Consider the following 17,435-nt stretch of genomic DNA (forward strand, 5'->3'; position numbering starts at 1 on the left):
GGATTCTTGCTCCCCTGGCTCTGGAAAGGGTGATCTCCTCACAAGGGGGTGGGAGGGATGGCAATGTTTGCTTGCCAAACTGTGGCTAATCTGTGCCGTTTCTGTGCCAGGAAGTGTCAGTCCAGTGTTTCCTTCCTCTGGAAAGATTGTTAGCTGCTGTTAGCTCTTTGGCCCTGGTTAGTGTTAGTGGTTGTCCTATGGACCTTGAAAATGGGCGGTGACTGGAGCTGTCTTTTTTTGTATGCCTGAGCACCTCGGGCTTGCTCTGCCCCTTCCACAAGGAGAGCTTTAGCTCTGGGCCAGGATAGCATGGCTGAGAGCCTGCTGGCATGCTCTTGGGGCAGTGGATGAGCACTGGCTGTCCTGTGCCTGTCCCAGGAGCAAGACAACCTGGCAGATGCAGAGGAACGCTGCGACCTGCTGATCAAGTCCAAGATCCAGCTGGAGGCCAAGGTGAAGGAGCTGACAGAGCGTCTGGAGGATGAGGAGGAGTTGAACTCAGACCTCACTGCCAAGAAACGCAAGCTGGAGGATGAGTGTGCAGAGCTGAAGAAAGACATCGATGACCTAGAGATCACGCTGGCCAAGGTGGAGAAGGAGAAGCATGCCACGGAGAACAAGGTAACTGACCCTCCTGCAGAGTATAGCCTCATTGCCCTGGGCCCTCAGTGCTTGTGGGGGCACCGAAGAGAAACATCAGAGACAAGGCTGCTGGTGTGTGGGAGCTGGGGCAGGGCAGAGTGCAAAGAGGTGTGGGAGAGGGCAAAACCCTCTGGTGTCCTGCCTTATTGCATAGGAGTGGTATGGGCAAACGGTTCTGTGCAATGGCAAGTGATTTGGGGCATTGACAAACCACCTGGTGGAACCAGCCTGGCCAAGGGGAGAGGGGCTGGCTGCTGCTGTGGTGCCAAGCTGCTGTTGATCATGGACTCCTGCCTTTCACGGGTCAGGCTGCCGTATTAGCTTTGCATCCCCTCTATCTGAGAAGATGCACTCAATTTTTGACCTCACTGATCTAGGTTAAAAACCTGATTGAAGAGATGGCTGCTCTGGATGAGATCATTGCCAAGCTGACGAAAGAGAAGAAAGCACTGCAAGAGGCCCATCAGCAGGCCCTGGATGACCTGCAGGCTGAGGAAGACAAGGTCAACACACTGACCAAAGCCAAGGTCAAACTGGAGCAGCAAGTGGATGATGTGAGTCATAGGCCAGTGACAGTGAAGTGAGAGAGGTTTCAGTCACACCTCCAGGAGAGCGCAAAGGCTGTCTCTGAGTGGGATCTGGAGGGTGACATTGTTATCAGATCCCCATTTAATATGGCCAGTTGATGAATAACCCCATTGACAAACTGCCCCTGAACCAAGAGAAGGCCCAGAGTACCCCATGGAGAGCAGTCCTGGGCTGAGGGAATGGGACTGGAGACCAACTAGGAAATAGCTCTGGATCTTGGGGCTGAGTGAAGTTCCCACAGCAATGGACATGGGGAAGGTTGGGGCTACAGAGGGTCCTTTCCATCCCTATCCTGTCTCCCTTCATTCTCCAGCTGGAAAGCTCTCTTGAACAAGAAAAGAAAATCCGCATGGACCTGGAAAGAGCAAAGAGGAAGCTTGAAGGAGACCTGAAGTTGACACAAGAGTCTGTAATGGATCTGGAGAATGACAAACAGCAGCTGGAGGAGAAACTCAAAAAGTGAGTGTGTGATATGTGCCTGGGCTGTGTGCTTACTCTGCCAGGCCAGTGCCCGCCTCTAAATCAAGTGGATGTGTGGCCTCTGCAAGGCCTGCTGGGATGTGGCTTTGAGTACTGGTGGTGTGATCAGTCCAGGCAAAATGAGGGCTTAGTTTTCCTGGGCACTATGCAGAGATGCTGAGAAGCTTGTCAGCTGCACAGGCTAATAGATCAGGGCGCTATGGACCTTCCTCTGTACATGGGGTTGGAGAGGGGAGACTTGCCTGGCAGGATCCTAATGCAGAGCTGGGACCTCAGCTACAAGTAAAGACTTCATCACTCATGTCCCATTCTCGTTGGGGAACTGGAGAACAACACCTAGGGACCTCACAGGGAAAACCTCAGAGCCAGGTTGGCCACTCCAGCCCTCCCTCAGAGCAGTCCATGTGCTGCTTCTTACCCCTGCAGTCCTTTTCCTGTGTGGGTTGGTTTGTCCTCTCGACCTGGGTGTTACAGTGCAGGGAACAATCTTCCTCCGGCTTCAGGAGCCAGAGCATCTGCCAAGGCAGCCAAGGGCAGGACAGTGTTTGTCTAACCAGAGGCTCTGCCTTCTTCCTGTACAGGAAAGACTTTGAAATGAGTCAGCTGAATTCAAGGATTGAAGATGGGCAAGTGACTGAGGCCCAGCTGCAGAAGAAGATCAAGGAGCTCCAGGTATGGTGGAACTGTTCTCACAGCCCAGGAGTCCTAAATTTCCATCAGATGTAATGTGCTGGGGAATCTGCATGGGCCAGTCCCTCTCTGAGCACAGGGGCATCTCCTTGGCTGAAGAGTGATGAAAAAAGCTGGCGTTGTTAGCAGAAGCAAAGCCCTCTGCTGAAGTGGGGTGGACTGAAAATTAAAGAATGAACTATTGAGGTGAATGCTAGCACCAGCATGAGGAACAACTTCTAGGATGTAGTTCTCTGTCCAGACTAAAACCTTAAATCCAGTGCCCAAACTCTGAAGATCCAAATCTAGTATGTTGGGCTTCTTCCTATAAGAGACAGGCCCCCAGATTCAGGCTGTTTGCATGGAGGTTCCCACTGAAAAGAAGCTAGTATCAATCAGGCTGGATCCTGATGGCAGGGTACAGAGGAGAGCAGGAGCTCTGCAAAACACGCTACCAAGGAGCACCAGGCATGCCTGCCTCTGAGAATCTCAAAACAGCCCAAGCATTTGCTCCAGACTGGTAGCTTGTTGCTCCCTAGCATCAGAGGAGACACCTTGCTCCACTGTGGAGAGCAAAGATGCTGGAGCCTCACCTGGTGCTTGGAGCATCTGCCTTACTCTGTTTCTGCCAGGCCCGCATTGAGGAGCTGGAGGAGGAGCTGGAGGCTGAGCGTGCTGCCAGAGCCAAGGTGGAGAAGCAGCGGGCAGAAGTGTCACGGGAGCTGGAGGAGCTGAGCGAGCGGCTGGAGGAGGCTGGTGGGGCAACGGCCACACAGCTGGAGATGAACAAGAAGCGGGAAGCAGAATTCCTGAAGCTGCGGCGGGACCTGGAGGAGGCAACCCTGCAGCACGAGTCCACGGCGGCCGCCCTGCGGAAGAAGCACGCAGACAGCGTGGCGGAGCTGAGCGAGCAGATTGACAACCTGCAGCGCGTCAAGCAGAAGCTGGAGAAGGAGAAGAGTGAGATGAAGATGGAGGTGGATGACCTGTCATCCAACATTGAATACCTCACCAAGAACAAGGTGGGCACTGGTTCTGTATGGGGCAAGTTTGTCTCTTCTGTGAACATCAGTGCAACTGGTTGCAGTGTGTTCAGCACAGCCATGTTCATGGGATGTTGTCCTAGGTAGCTCTTTGCCATGGCCAAGTCCCTCTTTTTCACTAGGTATAGCTTGTCCCTATGTCACTATGGTAGTGCTTGCAGGATGCTTTGCTTGTCCTAGTCAAGTCTGGAGGATCTGGGAAGACATTTCCTGGGAGACTGACTGCAGAGAGCCACTATTAGCTTAGCAGAGACATGAGAGCTCTGGCAGGCTCCTGCTCTCTGCCTTGTGTGCAGCTGGGATCAGCTGAGCAGGGCAGCGAGGTCCCAGGGTGATGCAGTCGCTGAGCCCCTTCTGGGAGAACGGTGCTCTCTGGCCAGAGCTGGGTCTCACACAGGCTTTGCTCGGTGCATGCAGGCCAATGCCGAGAAGCTGTGCCGCACCTATGAGGACCAGCTGAGCGAGGCCAAGTCCAAAGTGGACGAGCTGCAGCGACAACTGACCGACGTGAACACGCAGCGGGGCAGGCTGCAGACCGAGAACGGTAGGTGGGGGCAGCAGCCAGGGACATGTGGCTGCCCTGGGGCTGGTCTTGCACTGGGGCATCTGAGTGAGGGAGTTACGGTTCAGCCGGGCAGACTGTCCTCCTTCTCCCATGGACAAAAAACAAAATAGCAGGAGCTCCATCTGGAGTGGAGGGGAGTGGGATGTCCGTGTTGTGCCTCCACCCAGGCCTTGCAGAGGTGCCGTATAGCTTGGCAAAAAAGAGGAGCTCTGTGGTGATGCTAGTTTTGCTGGGGGATGTGCTGTCATCTCAGGCATCAGAAGGAGGGGTTTCCTAGCTGGCCTCTAGCTGCCTGCACCTCTGCCCATGGGTCCCAGTTTGCCTGGGTGGGGATACAGCTGGGACTGCTGGAGGCAGTGACTCCATGCAGCTGAAGGCCACAGGCTCTGGGGAGGTGCGAGCTAATGCAGATTGCAGCCCTTCGGCCCCAGAGTAGCTGGTTTGGCTCTGTTTGAACCCAGGCGAGCTTAGTCGGCTGCTGGAGGAGAAGGAGTCCTTCATCAACCAGCTGAGCCGTGGCAAGACCTCGTTCACACAGAACATCGAGGAACTCAAGAGGCAGCTGGAGGAAGAGACCAAGGTGAGGCTTCTAGGGCATGGCTGATCTCTGAGTGACACAGATCTCAGGGAATAGGACGTGTGTCCCACAGTGGCAGTGGCCCAGAGTCTTGGACTGGGGAGGTGGGACATACCCTGCACACAGGAGCCCCAAGGGCAGCTCTTTCCTGCTGCCCCCAGTCCCGGTGCCATGGCCGGTGTCCTGGAGCCTGGGGCCAGCTGCTCCTCTCATAAGCTCTCCCTTCCTCAGAGCAAGAACGCCCTGGCCCATGCCCTGCAAGCCTCCCGGCACGACTGTGACCTGCTGCGGGAGCAGTACGAGGAGGAGGTGGAGGCCAAGAGTGAACTCCAGAGGAACTTGTCTAAGGCCAATGCAGAAGTGGCCCAGTGGAGAACCAAGTATGAGACAGATGCCATCCAGAGGACGGAGGAGCTGGAGGAAGCCAAGTAAGTCTCATGGCAGAAGTCGGTTCCTTGCAGGTGACAAGTTTCCGTTCAGTGATGGGGCTTTCCCAGATCCCAGGGTGCGACTGCACCCCCCTGCCCAGACTGAGGCTGTTTGGGCAGACTGTGGCCTCCCCTCCTCAGAGCAGTGGGGTGGGATGACACTGGGGCTGGGAGCACTCACCCCTTGCTGCCATCGGCAGGAAGAAGCTGGCCATCCGGCTGCAGGAGGCGGAGGAGGCAGTGGAGGCTGCCCACGCCAAATGCTCCTCACTGGAAAAGACCAAGCATCGGCTGCAGACCGAGATCGAGGACCTCTCGGTGGACCTGGAGCGCGCCAACTCGGCCTGCGCTGCCCTGGACAAGAAGCAGCGCAACTTTGACAGGATCCTGGCCGAGTGGAAGCAGAAGTATGAGGAGACCCAGGCAGAGCTGGAGGCGTCGCAGAAGGAGTCGCGCAGCCTGAGCACGGAGCTCTTCAAGCTCAAGAATGCCTATGAGGAGTCCCTGGACAACCTGGAGACCCTCAAGAGGGAGAACAAGAACCTGCAGGGTAGGACTGGGCTCAAGCTCTCCCCTTGGACTCTCTGCCCAGACTCCTGCTCTCACGGGCAGCCTCTGGCTCCCCTATCCTCAGCCATGTGGTGAGACGGGGGTCCCTTGTGGGCAGGGAGCAGACCTTGCTGCTCAGCCAAGCCTGGCCTATCCCTTGGAGGGATGCAGCAGCCCAGCCAGGAAGCCAGCGTGTGTCCTGCCCTCTTGCCGGGGGCACTCTGGGCAGACAAGGCTGTGTGTGTCACTTGGCTCTTGTTTCCAAATGGCGCATGTTTTGCTGCTGAGAGTGCCATGGCTATGGCATGACAGTGGCTTGGGGGTGTTGCTCTTGGACAAGGAGGTCTCCATGGGTTCTTAACGCCTCTCCCTGCACAGCCAGTCGCCTGTGCAGGGCTGGCCTCACAGACTCATTCTTGACCAAATGCCCTTCCGTCCCTACCAGAGGAAATTGCTGATCTGACTGATCAGATCAGTCTGAGCGGCAAAACCATCCATGAGCTGGAGAAGCTGAAGAAAGCCCTGGAGAATGAGAAGAGCGATATCCAGGCAGCTCTGGAAGAGGCTGAGGTGGGTCTTTGTTTCCCACTGATGCTTGCATGAGCCCGTGCCCTCAAGAGCCACTGGCCCACCCTGCAGCCCTGGTTGGGTGCTGCTGGAGCTGTGCTGGTAGGGTGACAGTCCTGAGCCGGGCTGCAACCCCTGGGCACCCTGCTCACAGGGGTTGTGCAACCACAGCAAGGCACTGGGCTGGCTCCAGCTGCCCTGCTCTCCATAGCTCTGGGCTGGGTCAAGGCCAGGCTGGGGCGGGTGGCTGGGGAGATCCCCCCCAGAGGCCACCTTTCCATGGCTGCTGCTGTCTTTAGGGGGCCCTGGAGCATGAGGAAAGCAAGACTCTGCGCATCCAGCTGGAGCTGAACCAGATCAAGGCTGATGTGGACAGGAAGCTGGCAGAGAAGGACGAGGAATTTGAGAACCTGAGGTGTGTGCTGAGGGGACAGGCTGGGCCATCACTGTGGGGGCAGGACTGGCACCATGGCCCTGACAGGGCTGCCCCAGACTGGGTGTCCCCAGGAAGACGGGGCTGATGCATCTTCTTTCCTGCAGGCGCAACCACCAGCGCGCCATGGACTCCATGCAGGCCACGCTAGATGCAGAGGCCCGGGCCAAGAATGAGGCCGTCCGGCTGAGGAAGAAGATGGAGGGAGACCTGAACGAGATGGAGATCCAGCTGAGCCATGCCAACCGCCAGGCCGCCGAGTTCCAGAAACTGGGCCGCCAGCTCCAGGCCCAGATCAAGGTTGGGCAGCTGTGGATGGGACAGATTCGGTGCTGTCCCTGCTGCCAGCCCCACTCCCTCCTGTCCCCACTGACCCCGTGCTGCTCGGCAGGACCTGCAAATCGAGTTGGATGACACTCAGCGTCACAACGATGACCTGAAGGAGCAGGCAGCCGCTCTGGAGCGCCGCAATAACCTGCTGCTGGCAGAGGTGGAGGAGCTGCGGGCAGCGCTGGAGCAGGCAGAGAGGAGCAGGAAGCTGGCGGAGCAAGAGCTGCTGGAGGCCACCGAGAGGGTCAACCTGCTCCACTCCCAGGTGAGGGACTGCTAAGTCCTGCGTCTCCGCCAGTACTGGAGAGCCAGGAGCCTGTCTGGCAGCGGGGCCACCTGCCGTGGTGAACGGCCGGTCCCTGTGGCACTGAACCTGCTCTGTCCACAGAACACGGGCCTGATCAACCAAAAGAAGAAGCTGGAGACAGACATCTCACAGCTGAGCAGCGAGGTGGAGGATGCAGTGCAGGAGTGCCGCAACGCTGAGGAGAAGGCGAAGAAGGCTATCACGGACGTAAGAGCGTGGTGGGGACTGTGCTGTGTGGTTCAGCAAGGGTGCCCAGCACTGGTAGGGCTGGTGGGTGGGAGGAGAGGGGAGAGTCTCAGAACTTCTCCATTGAGCCCCTGTGTCTGGCAGGGCTGCTTGGTCTTGTGGTGATGCCTCTGTGCTCTTGACCTTGCAGGCTGCCATGATGGCAGAGGAGCTGAAGAAGGAGCAGGACACGAGCGCGCACCTGGAGCGGATGAAGAAGAACATGGAGCAGACCATCAAGGACCTGCAGATGCGCCTGGACGAAGCGGAGCAGATTGCTCTCAAGGGGGGCAAGAAGCAGATCCAGAAGCTGGAGGCTAGGGTGAGAAGAGAGGGGCAGACCCCTGGCTGTGTCCCCCAGGAGCTGGCTCCTGGTGCTGCCCCAGCCCCTGTGGCTCCAGGCTCTGCAGGGCACCAGCACTGCCCCATCCCACTGGGGCCAGGCTCTGCCACAGGGGGACCGTGGGCAGTGAGGGACAGGCCCTGAGGACCTGCGAGCCTGGGCCCGGCTCCCAGCCTTTGCTTGGGGTGGCTTAGCCTCTGCTGTGGCTTCTCCAAGCTGGGAAAATGGCTTGGCCTCAGCTGGGGCTGGTGCTGGGGAGCAGAGTGCTGAGCTGGCCTCCACCCACCTACAGGTGCGGGAGCTGGAGGGAGAGCTGGATATGGAGCAGAAGAAGATGGCTGAAGCCCAGAAGGGCATTCGCAAGTACGAGCGGAGGATCAAGGAGCTGAGCTACCAGGTACGGCAGCACCGGTCGCAGCTCCAGCCTAGCAGGACTCGGCCCAGCTCTCCCTGTGCTCAGCCTCTTGCGTTATCCAATAACTCCCCCCAAGCCCAGCCCAGCCTGGGCTTGTTCTGGGCTCTGTGCAGGGACTGACAAGGGTGGGACAGGCTTCTCCCTGTCCCAACATCCACTCCCTGCTCTGTTCTTCCGCCCGTTTGCCAGCACCTCCTGAGCTGGGTGCTGGGACACAAGGGGGAGGGATGGGTTGGTGCTCTCTGTGTGCGAGAAGGGCCATGGCACCACTGGGACTCCTGGATAAAGGTATGGGGGCAGCCAGACCCTGACTAGGGAGGGTCTTCTGGGGTCCTCCTAACAGAGCTGGGGCACTTGCAGGCTGAGGAAGACCGGAAGAACCTGACACGGATGCAGGACCTGATCGACAAGCTGCAGAGCAAGGTCAAGAGCTACAAGCGCCAGTTTGAGGAGGCGGTAAGTGCCCGTCCCCACCGCTGCTCTCCTGGGGCAGAGGACAGTGCTGCCCTTCCCCGGGGCCGCCCAGGATGGCTGCAAGAGAAAGGGGCCATGAGGTCGATGTGGGGAGCTTGCAGCCTGGTGTTCTGGCTGTGCCCCACACACCCACCTCTCCCCTCACCCCGTCCAGGAGCAGCAGGCCAACTCCAACCTGGTGAAGTACCGCAAGGTGCAGCACGAGCTGGACGACGCAGAGGAGCGCGCCGACATCGCTGAGACGCAGGTCAACAAGCTGCGCGCCCGCACCAGGGAGGTCATCACCTCCAAGGTAAGCCCGCCCAGCCGTGCGGAGGGGGAGGCAGGGCAGGGGCTCCTGCCATCCCTGGAGCCAGAGGAGCGGCTGCACAGCCCATGGCCGCATCCTGCCGAGCACGGCTGTGGCACTGCCATCCTCACCTGCCAGGACCTGAAGTGTGGCAGAGCGCTCCCAGCCCCGGGCCCAGGCTCTCACCAAAGCCCTTTTGGTTTTTTTGCCAGCACGAGTAGTAGGAGCCCAGCTGCCTGCCCTGTCCCCTGTTCTGCCTGCTGTAGGTTGGAGGCAAACGGCTGCAACAGTCACTGCCACCTTTGCACCATGTGAATAAACATAGATCTGCCAGGACTTGCTCTGTTGTGTCTGTCACGGGCCAGCCAAGGCCTTGGGCTCTGCTGCTGGAGCTGTGCGGGCAAGCCAGGGTCTTTGGGGACATCATTCACAGCCAGGCAGGGGCAGGAGAGGGGCACAGGCCTCCCCTCTCTGTGCTCCACGGCCCTGGCTTGCTCCAGGCGGGTTTTGGGAAAAGAGCCCTTTCCTCGTGCCTTCCCACCAAAACACTTCAGCCTGCTCTCAGCTGCAGGGGACCAGAGCTGAGGGGTGGAGGGCAGAACAGACCTCACCAAAACTGTTACTCCTGGGGAGAACATAAAAAAATCCAAACTACAGTCCTGCAGGGCAGAGGGAGGGTTGTTATGCCTTTGGCAAAGGGACTGCAAAGAAAGACATCTCCACTCATTTCTTTAAAATAGATTTCTTTAATAGTTTCCATTTAATACGTTTATTTGCAGTTAGTAAATTGGCATTAATCTGGGCAGCAAAAACCTCAGCAATCCATGGGGATAGTGCAGACTTCCAGAAGTATTTGTTAGTGACAGGGGTCCCATCTCCCCCCTGCCCCAGCACGCAGCCTGCTGCAACCTCGCTGAAGCCAGCGAGCTCTCCCCGGCACCACGTAGGACACCCCCCCCATGCTCTCCATAAATAAGACAAAACAAGGATGAAGGACAGAGCTGTCTGGTCCCCCTCAAAATGAGATTCTTGAGGCATCCAGCCTGGACAGATGAGCCCACAGGAACATGGCCCCCAGTTAAAATTTGCCTGTGACCCTCCTGCACGCTCCATCCCCCTGCCCGCTGCAGGCAGAGCCTTTCCCCTGGAGACCAGCGCGCTCCTTGGTTGGAGGAGCTGCTGTGGGTTTCTTTCCTGTGCCCTTCTCTGCAGACAGCCAACTCGGCCTCCTGCGTCAGCCTGAAGGCAAAAGCAAAACCAAGCTGCCTCTAGCAAGCAAGGTCCCAAAAGTTACTCTGCTCCCAGGCTGGGGAGGAGGGATCCACAAGCCAGAAGGCAGGCTGGCATGATTTCAGCTCAGCCTCACGCAGGCCGATAGCCAAGGACAGACGCAGCTTGGCCCCTAACTGTACGTTACATAAATACAGAGATGTAAATGAGACTCTGCAGGTTTATAGCAGCAATCATTGGATGCACCAATTAACTAGACTATGGAAAAGGCATCCCTTAACTTAAAAGCCTTTTAATTTGAAGCATTTATTTTAAGTGTACATCTATTACAGTTAAGAAGAAGCAAAGATACACCAAAAACACAAATACCCAAGAACAAAAAAAGCACAGATGAGAAAGAAATTAGCTCAGGGGAGGGAGGGGGCAGGGTGGGGGTGACCTGATGAAGAACAGAGAGTTGCAGCTGCCGTAGCGAGGAGCTCCCCGACACAAGGGGTGCGACGCGGGTAACCTCACTGGAGCGGGGCAGAGCCTGCCATGGGGATTCAGCCCCCCAGGGAGGGACACAGCAGGATCCCCAGGAGCTCCTGCAAGGCTCCAGGTTGATGCACAAGCTCAGCAGCTCTGACCACCCTGCAAGCAAAGTACTGACTGCAAGTCCATAGCAGGACACTGAAGTGTGAGATAAGCGAGAGGAGAAGGGTGACTTTTAGAGAGCAAGTCCTGCACCTGGGGCTGGAAGCCTTGTCCACTCATCCAGGGCCCAGCACAGGGATCCTCAGAGTGGGTTTCATTCTGCTGGCAAAGATTAGAGACAAAATGCTACAGCTCTGGGACGTCCTCACCACCGGTCCCTCTCTAGAGCCTGGACAGAGCTGAAGTCACATCATCTCATCAAATAAGTTAATAAAATTTTAAAAAATTCAGATGCACGTTTCAAAGAAGACAGGTTTCTTTTAGCTGGAGCTGCAAGACACGTTTTTTGACTTAAATGCAATGGCTCAGGACTTCACACTGTATTTCATTCCTGGAAATCTGACTGTCTTGGAGCAACACAAGCAACACAAGTTGGTGAGCAGGCAGGGCATGTGGAGGTCTGGCAATCAGGACTGCCAAAACCTGATTTCCCCTTTCCCAACATATCCTACAAAGTTCCTTTCAACCAGGAGTGTTTATTCCCAGCATTTAACACATTCTGATTAAAACAGATCCAGGAAAACTGACATCTCCAGTAAATATTGCACTTCAAGATTAATGTGTGTGTTGATATTAAGGACTGAAAGCAGAGACTGACCTAAGACTTCCAGGCATAGCAGGTTAGCATCAAGAGCAATGGTCCTGAAAAGGATTTTAAAACCAGATTAGTTACCCAAGAAGGGACAAGCCGCAAGTTTAAAAAATTAGTACATTTTAATGCTAGTGCTCCGTGAAAAAGCCAACCCCTGTTGCAATTCCACCACTGCTGAAATGTCTCTGTTCTCCGCAGCACTGTAAAATGCCTTCAGATGGGAAGGATCTGCAGGAAAGACAGCAGGAGCAGAGGTTCTCTCCTAACACACAGACAGATTTAGTACCAAATGATCCAAAAGTAGATGGTAAAGACATGACTGGAGCTAGGGCTCTCAGGAATTAAAAGCACACACACACACACACACACACTCACACTCTAACCAACCCTAAACCCCTGATTCCAAACCCCAACAGAAGAGTTACACCTGAAGGGAGTCCTCGTGGTGGCTCTGCACGTGGCTGGTGTGTCGGGGTCCCAGTCAGACTGGCTCCTTGGACCTCACATTTGGAGGGCGATTTCTGTGCTTTTTGACTTGCTAATTCTGGTAGCCATGAAAGACAGCCACAACTAAATTGGCACATACAGAGTATCCTCATCCGTCAGCAAAAAAATCTCTGACCAGCCACGTTGGACTGGGAGAGAGGAAAAAAAAAATAATAAAGAGGCTGGTTTTTGTGGGTGAATATTTTTATCCCAGAACAACTGGAAGATACATCCCTGAATGTGTTGCCCAGAGAGCTTTCAAAGTCTCATCCGTTAGAGATCAGAGATGGGGAGGGGGCTGGGGTTTTGACAATGCAGTAACGCTCCACGGTTCCAAGCCGCACACGCACACACACACTACACAGCGTATCCCTGAAAATCCACGGGCTGCGAGGTACCCTCCAAGCGCTGTCCATCAGAAGCCAGAGTGAAGAATTACTCCTCAGAAAAGTCTCTGTCAATGTCCATATATGCCTCGTCGATGTAGCTAACTATGGCACAGGGGGATGTCCGGTCTGGACTGAGCAGTATAGATACAGTCTCTTTCCAGTAGGTAAAACTAATACATGAGCTCTGTGGGAAGAGACGAAGAGGCTGGTTAGCATGGTCCCCCGGCACCAACATGCAGCAGAAGACACATCCCAAAGGCATTCAGCAGACAGAACCAAAAATCCCTTCCTATTCAGCCCGAGCTCCCCAGCCACACAGTTTCACCCCTCTGATTCACCATTCAGCCCATCCTCCCTGGGGCGTGGAGCAGAAGGGGCAGAGGCTGAGCCAACTACACCTGCTACAACCAGCCTCCCACTATCCAGCTACAGGCAGGGACTCCCAGCACCTGTGGCAACTATAGCCCTGCTAAGAGCAGCACAGGGTGACCACCACTCCAGCAAGCCTGCGTGGGCCAGCAGGCAGGGCTGCCCCCGAGTAGTACACACACACACAAGCCCAAACTTCTCCTCTGCTGTCCAGTCCAAACACAAACCGGAACACCATGGTGCTGCAGATCAAGCCAATGGTGGCAGTAGCTCCCACTCCTAGGGAAGACACAGAGCCAATACCCGCTCCCTGCTCGCACCCCTCCTGCATCACGCTCTTAAGGCCAAAAGGCCTCTGCGGCAGCCCTACACCACATCATGTATTACCCAAAGCCTTTACACTGCACAACTGACTATTTCTACCCCACCAGTGGCCCAAGACACAGCAAGTACCGTAGTGTATGCGACCCTGAAATACAGCAATGGCAGAGAGCTTTGGGCTCGGCAGCATCTCCCCTCTGCAGCCCAGCAGCTCAGTGCACCATGGACGTGTCAAACCATGGCGGGAACGTTGCAACACGGTGCCCGGGTGTTGCAGGCCCCAAGTCACCCTGCCGCTCCCCAGGTCTAACTGGCTCAGCCCAGCACCAAATAAGGCTGAGAGAAAAGTGTCACAAGTCCGCACCATTCACTGCAGCTTCTCCTTCCCACGTGGACTCCCTCCATTGCACTCCTTTCTGCAGAATTGAAGCTCCTTCTTTTAACTACTTCCAAGCCCTAATACTGCCCCTCTTCAGGTACCCTGTCTATAGGAAACTGCCTGCACTGCGCTCACGTCACAGCCGTGGGGCTGCGTGCTGCAGTGTACACGCACACCAGAGAAGAAGGGCTTTTCCATGAACACATTAAAAATCCATTAAAGCTGCCACCCAAGCCCTGAAAAGTCAGGGAAGAAACCTGTGCAACCTCGCTTTAGCCTTCTAGGGCACATACAAGGGAGTCACCTTCTCATCACAGGTCATTTCTTCCTCTTCTCAGTGCCCAAGACAGACCAGCTCTGGAGTAGAAACTCGCAGGCTGCTTTCCACAGGGCAGCTGCCTTGTCTTCTAGCAGCTACACAAGATACTTTCTTCCTGGTGTGGCAAACAGTGCAGGAAGAGGGAACAGCCTGGTTAAGGTGCTAACTAGTCTGGGAGCTGGATTCTGTCCTGCCTTCACATCCCTGTGCAGGGCTGGCCATCTCACCAGCCCTGCCTCTCAAACCCGCTCAGCACTGGCAAGTCTCACTTCTGTATGCCAGAGCCAAGACCTAAGGTCTTGTTTGCAGGGAAACCCAGTGCCTACCTTGTGGCAGACTGACTGCTTGCAGAAGGGACCCGAGTGGGTAAGATGGTGTGAAAAGCACTACAGAAAGTTACACTGGGGGGCAGAACTTGCTCCCTTCTTTCCCTTCACAACCTCTCACTTCCCATTTTTGCTAGGTGACTAGCGGGCAGATATTGCTATCATCGATTCTTGCTGTGGTAACAGGTTCACATACATTTTCTAAGCAGGTGCTGTCTTTATCCTTGTTGAGGTAATGCTGTTGCCAGAATCGCAGGAGACTGTGGAAGTTGTTCAGGATGAAGCCTGGGTATTTTTCTGTATATTCCATCTGTTGCAAAGTGCGCAAATAAAAAGGTAGCTTTTCTTTCCTTCGGGCCAGCATTAGGATAACTAAACTTGTGTTCAAACAACTGACATTTTCCTAAAAGTAAAAATGACACAGTAGGTCAAACAACAAAAAAAAGAGACATCGGTTGTACATGTCCTTACAAAATGTGCTCATGGTAAGCATGCAGAGGAGGTGCTCCTACTTGTATTGAGAGAAGGGACAAGGGTCTCCGCAAGAGAAGCCAGGTTCCTCCCTGCTCCCAGCCCAGTTCATCACTACACAGTATCAGCAAGACAACTGCAAAGTTACTGTCAGCTCTTTACCTGTGTAAGTGTCTGTACATGAATAATATTAATGAGACGGAAAAGAAAGGACATTCTCATGGACATCTGGGACATATATGATAACAGGCGGCACTCTGACAGGACTTCTGCAACTGCAGCAAAAGGAAAAAGACAATCATCAGGTGCTTAAAGTTCAGACACATTGGTTCAAGCAATATGGTAGTAAGAAGTGGTGCTCAGACTGTAGCAACAAACCTGCAAGGTGGCATTTCTCTGTCTAAAACCAAAATTTTCAAAGCCCAGACTTAAAATAACCATTATCACCACCAAACACACCCACCCACCCCATTTCTTGTTCTTTACCTTTAGCATCAGACTGATTCTCAAATCGGTCCAGGGACAGCGTAATGCAGCGAACAAGCATGTTTGAGTCAACCAATGAACTGTTGATCTGATTTAAAAATATCTGGAACTAAAGAGAAGTACTTTTTAGTGTCGCATTAAAAACCAAACAAAAAAATTCATCCTATATGAACACTCATAGATGAGGTCTGACAGAAGAGCACTTCGTACCCTTTTCAGAATGCGCATGGCCAAGAGGTGTACTAAGCCAATTACTCTGTTGGCACAAGGGGACCAGATCAGCAAACCCGAGTAGGAAGAGCTACGAACAGGGTTTGGCGAGTAGGGCAACAGTAAGCTTTCTCCAGATTTTCGACACTGAAAGAGTACAGTTCTTGAAGGTTACTGGAGGAACTGCCTTGAATTCTGAACACAAGCACTTAAAACACACACTTCACCAACATAAGGCTTCACAGACATGGACAATTTATCCTTCCCTTCAGAAACAAGAGTTAGGTTCCGAATGCCAAAATACTCAGGGTCGTTACCTTTCTGTTATCTCTAACAAGAGTAAGAGGAGATATACACTCCCGGGCCTGCCTCGTCCAGTCCAAGCCAATACTGGTGCTGAGGGCTGACCAAAGGATCCCTATAGCAAGTACCTTAAAAACACTACGGAACAGAAAAATGCCCAAGTGTGGCACCACTAAAATCTCTTTTGAAGCTGTGTTACTTCAGTGAGACCAGGATTTCACACACTATTTGTTTTGAAAGAGGGAGATGAGACAGCATGGCTGCTGGCCTCTGTAGTTCCTCCAGCTCCGTGTTCTCCTACACTTTATTTTGTACAGTAGACAGTGCTAGGCAGGAATACAGTGAGGGACTTATACAGAATGAGAATTTTAAAAAGTTACAGATCAATAAGTAGTAAGCACACACAAAGTATAAAGACAGATTCTCTAGAATGTGTGAGTTCATTTACCAGGTAACAACCTGAAATTAAATACATCTTTCTTTTAAATACATCTCTGCTTCTATTCTCCAAGGTCTGCCAGACCTAACAGCAACCAGAGAAAAATTACAGTAACATAAGCAAGAGTATGAGGTCATTCAAAACCTACCCAACAGCTGATGTTACATGCACAAAATGCACAAGAGCACGAAACCACTTTGCATAGAGCGCTGCTCATTCTTGATCTACATACGCAACTAAGTTTTATAGGTAATTACATCAGCCATGACTTCTTAAAATGTCTGTAAGTTCAAATAACATCAAAGATAAGATATGTCTTTTTGCAGTATCAAATATTAATGAATATTTTGTCATCTCCATAAAGAACCCTCCGCCCAAGCTCCAGTAAAAGATTTTTTTGGAGCCTGTCTCAATGTCCACAACTATCAGCTTAACCCAAAACCCAGTGGCTTCACAGGAAATGTTCTACCATCTTTGACCCCTGACTTTCGACCTGCCTGATCACGTAACATGGCAATGTTTTCTGAACAGCTCAGTGCTTGCTGACTCAGAACAGCTGGGAGCGCTTCTGAAAACATGAGTGTATGCAGCAACATACATGCTTGTGAAGAGACTGGCAGCTCACTCCTCAGTGTTTTATCGCGCACCAAGCTCAACAATCACACCAAAATCAGCAAATGAATCTGAGTTTCTTAGTGCTACATTTGGTTATAAAAGCATGTAAATTTGACCCACTGGGGACAGCTTTATACAAATATTTACCTTCTCATCTGTGTTGATGTACTTGTTGAACCTCTTGAATGCATCAATATTGAATTTCATCAGTTCTCCCAGAAGGTCAAAGTAACTCTGAAGCACATCTCGTGATTTGCATTCGCTATCAACAATGCAGTAGAGAATATGCTGGCATGGGAGGAAAACACGTTATTGCCACAGTTTAGCCCAAGCCAGCAGTACAGCATAGACTGATTTAATCACCATTTAAAACATTTATCTGCAGGTTTGGCTCTTAGATGACAGAACTAAAGACAACAATTCAGATGAGTCTTCTGTTAAATTAACTTCCCAGTGATGCAGGCTATAGAACTGGCCACGCCACACCTGATTGCCACAAGCAGAATTCACAAATACTTTTCAAAAATTTCCCTATTCACAGTGAATATATAACACTACATTTTTACCCCCTTTTAAATTAATTACAGATAAATCCTTCCCTATTGCTATGGAGATAGGTTACAGAGGAAACTTGACATATACTTCATTACCTCCAGAAGTCCTCTCTTTAGCAGGAAGATCTGGTCTGCATAGGAGGTGGTGCCTCGCAGAAAACTTTCAACTGCTCTGGCTTGCCAAAACCTGAGGAATAGAAGAAATGAAGTTTTAATTTTGGAGCAAGGGGATTATTTAATCACAACTATAATTTAACTCAGATTTCCTAATAATGTCATTCCAATCTGAAGCTGGATTCACACCGCTTGATCCTGCAGAAAAATCA

At 53.1% G+C, this 17,435-nt stretch overlaps 2 protein-coding genes across 3 annotated transcripts in view; one reads left to right on the forward strand and one right to left on the reverse strand.

Annotated features, from left to right (window-relative positions):
• The window catches only part of MYH7B (myosin heavy chain 7B), a 29,872-nt gene extending 19,676 nt beyond the window's left edge, over positions 1 to 10,196 (forward strand). Inside the window, exons 24-42 of the mRNA XM_072879534.1 lie at positions 379 to 621; positions 1,020 to 1,196; positions 1,544 to 1,689; positions 2,292 to 2,382; positions 3,012 to 3,401; positions 3,840 to 3,966; positions 4,449 to 4,567; positions 4,796 to 4,992; positions 5,193 to 5,542; positions 5,987 to 6,111; positions 6,408 to 6,523; positions 6,649 to 6,841; positions 6,933 to 7,136; positions 7,260 to 7,385; positions 7,555 to 7,725; positions 8,039 to 8,143; positions 8,522 to 8,617; positions 8,790 to 8,927; positions 10,137 to 10,196. Coding sequence (XP_072735635.1) covers positions 379 to 621; positions 1,020 to 1,196; positions 1,544 to 1,689; positions 2,292 to 2,382; positions 3,012 to 3,401; positions 3,840 to 3,966; positions 4,449 to 4,567; positions 4,796 to 4,992; positions 5,193 to 5,542; positions 5,987 to 6,111; positions 6,408 to 6,523; positions 6,649 to 6,841; positions 6,933 to 7,136; positions 7,260 to 7,385; positions 7,555 to 7,725; positions 8,039 to 8,143; positions 8,522 to 8,617; positions 8,790 to 8,927; positions 10,137 to 10,196 — 3,174 coding nt within the window. The remainder of the gene's footprint in view (positions 1 to 378; positions 622 to 1,019; positions 1,197 to 1,543; positions 1,690 to 2,291; positions 2,383 to 3,011; positions 3,402 to 3,839; positions 3,967 to 4,448; positions 4,568 to 4,795; positions 4,993 to 5,192; positions 5,543 to 5,986; positions 6,112 to 6,407; positions 6,524 to 6,648; positions 6,842 to 6,932; positions 7,137 to 7,259; positions 7,386 to 7,554; positions 7,726 to 8,038; positions 8,144 to 8,521; positions 8,618 to 8,789; positions 8,928 to 10,136) is intronic.
• Positions 9,689 to 17,435, reverse strand: part of TRPC4AP (transient receptor potential cation channel subfamily C member 4 associated protein) — a 39,520-nt gene continuing 31,773 nt past the window's right edge. For both annotated transcript variants that reach the window (XM_072878940.1, XM_072878941.1), the window contains 6 exons: positions 17,206 to 17,296; positions 16,703 to 16,843; positions 14,989 to 15,097; positions 14,665 to 14,777; positions 14,228 to 14,434; positions 9,689 to 12,501 (listed from right to left, as the gene is read on the reverse strand). In XM_072878940.1, the coding sequence (XP_072735041.1) occupies positions 12,364 to 12,501; positions 14,228 to 14,434; positions 14,665 to 14,777; positions 14,989 to 15,097; positions 16,703 to 16,843; positions 17,206 to 17,296 (799 nt within the window). In that variant the 3' untranslated portion in view covers positions 9,689 to 12,363. The remainder of the gene's footprint in view (positions 12,502 to 14,227; positions 14,435 to 14,664; positions 14,778 to 14,988; positions 15,098 to 16,702; positions 16,844 to 17,205; positions 17,297 to 17,435) is intronic.

The sequence above is a fragment of the Ciconia boyciana genome, chromosome 14 (genome assembly GCF_034638445.1).
Source record: "Ciconia boyciana chromosome 14, ASM3463844v1, whole genome shotgun sequence".
Classification (NCBI taxonomy): domain Eukaryota; kingdom Metazoa; phylum Chordata; class Aves; order Ciconiiformes; family Ciconiidae; genus Ciconia; species Ciconia boyciana.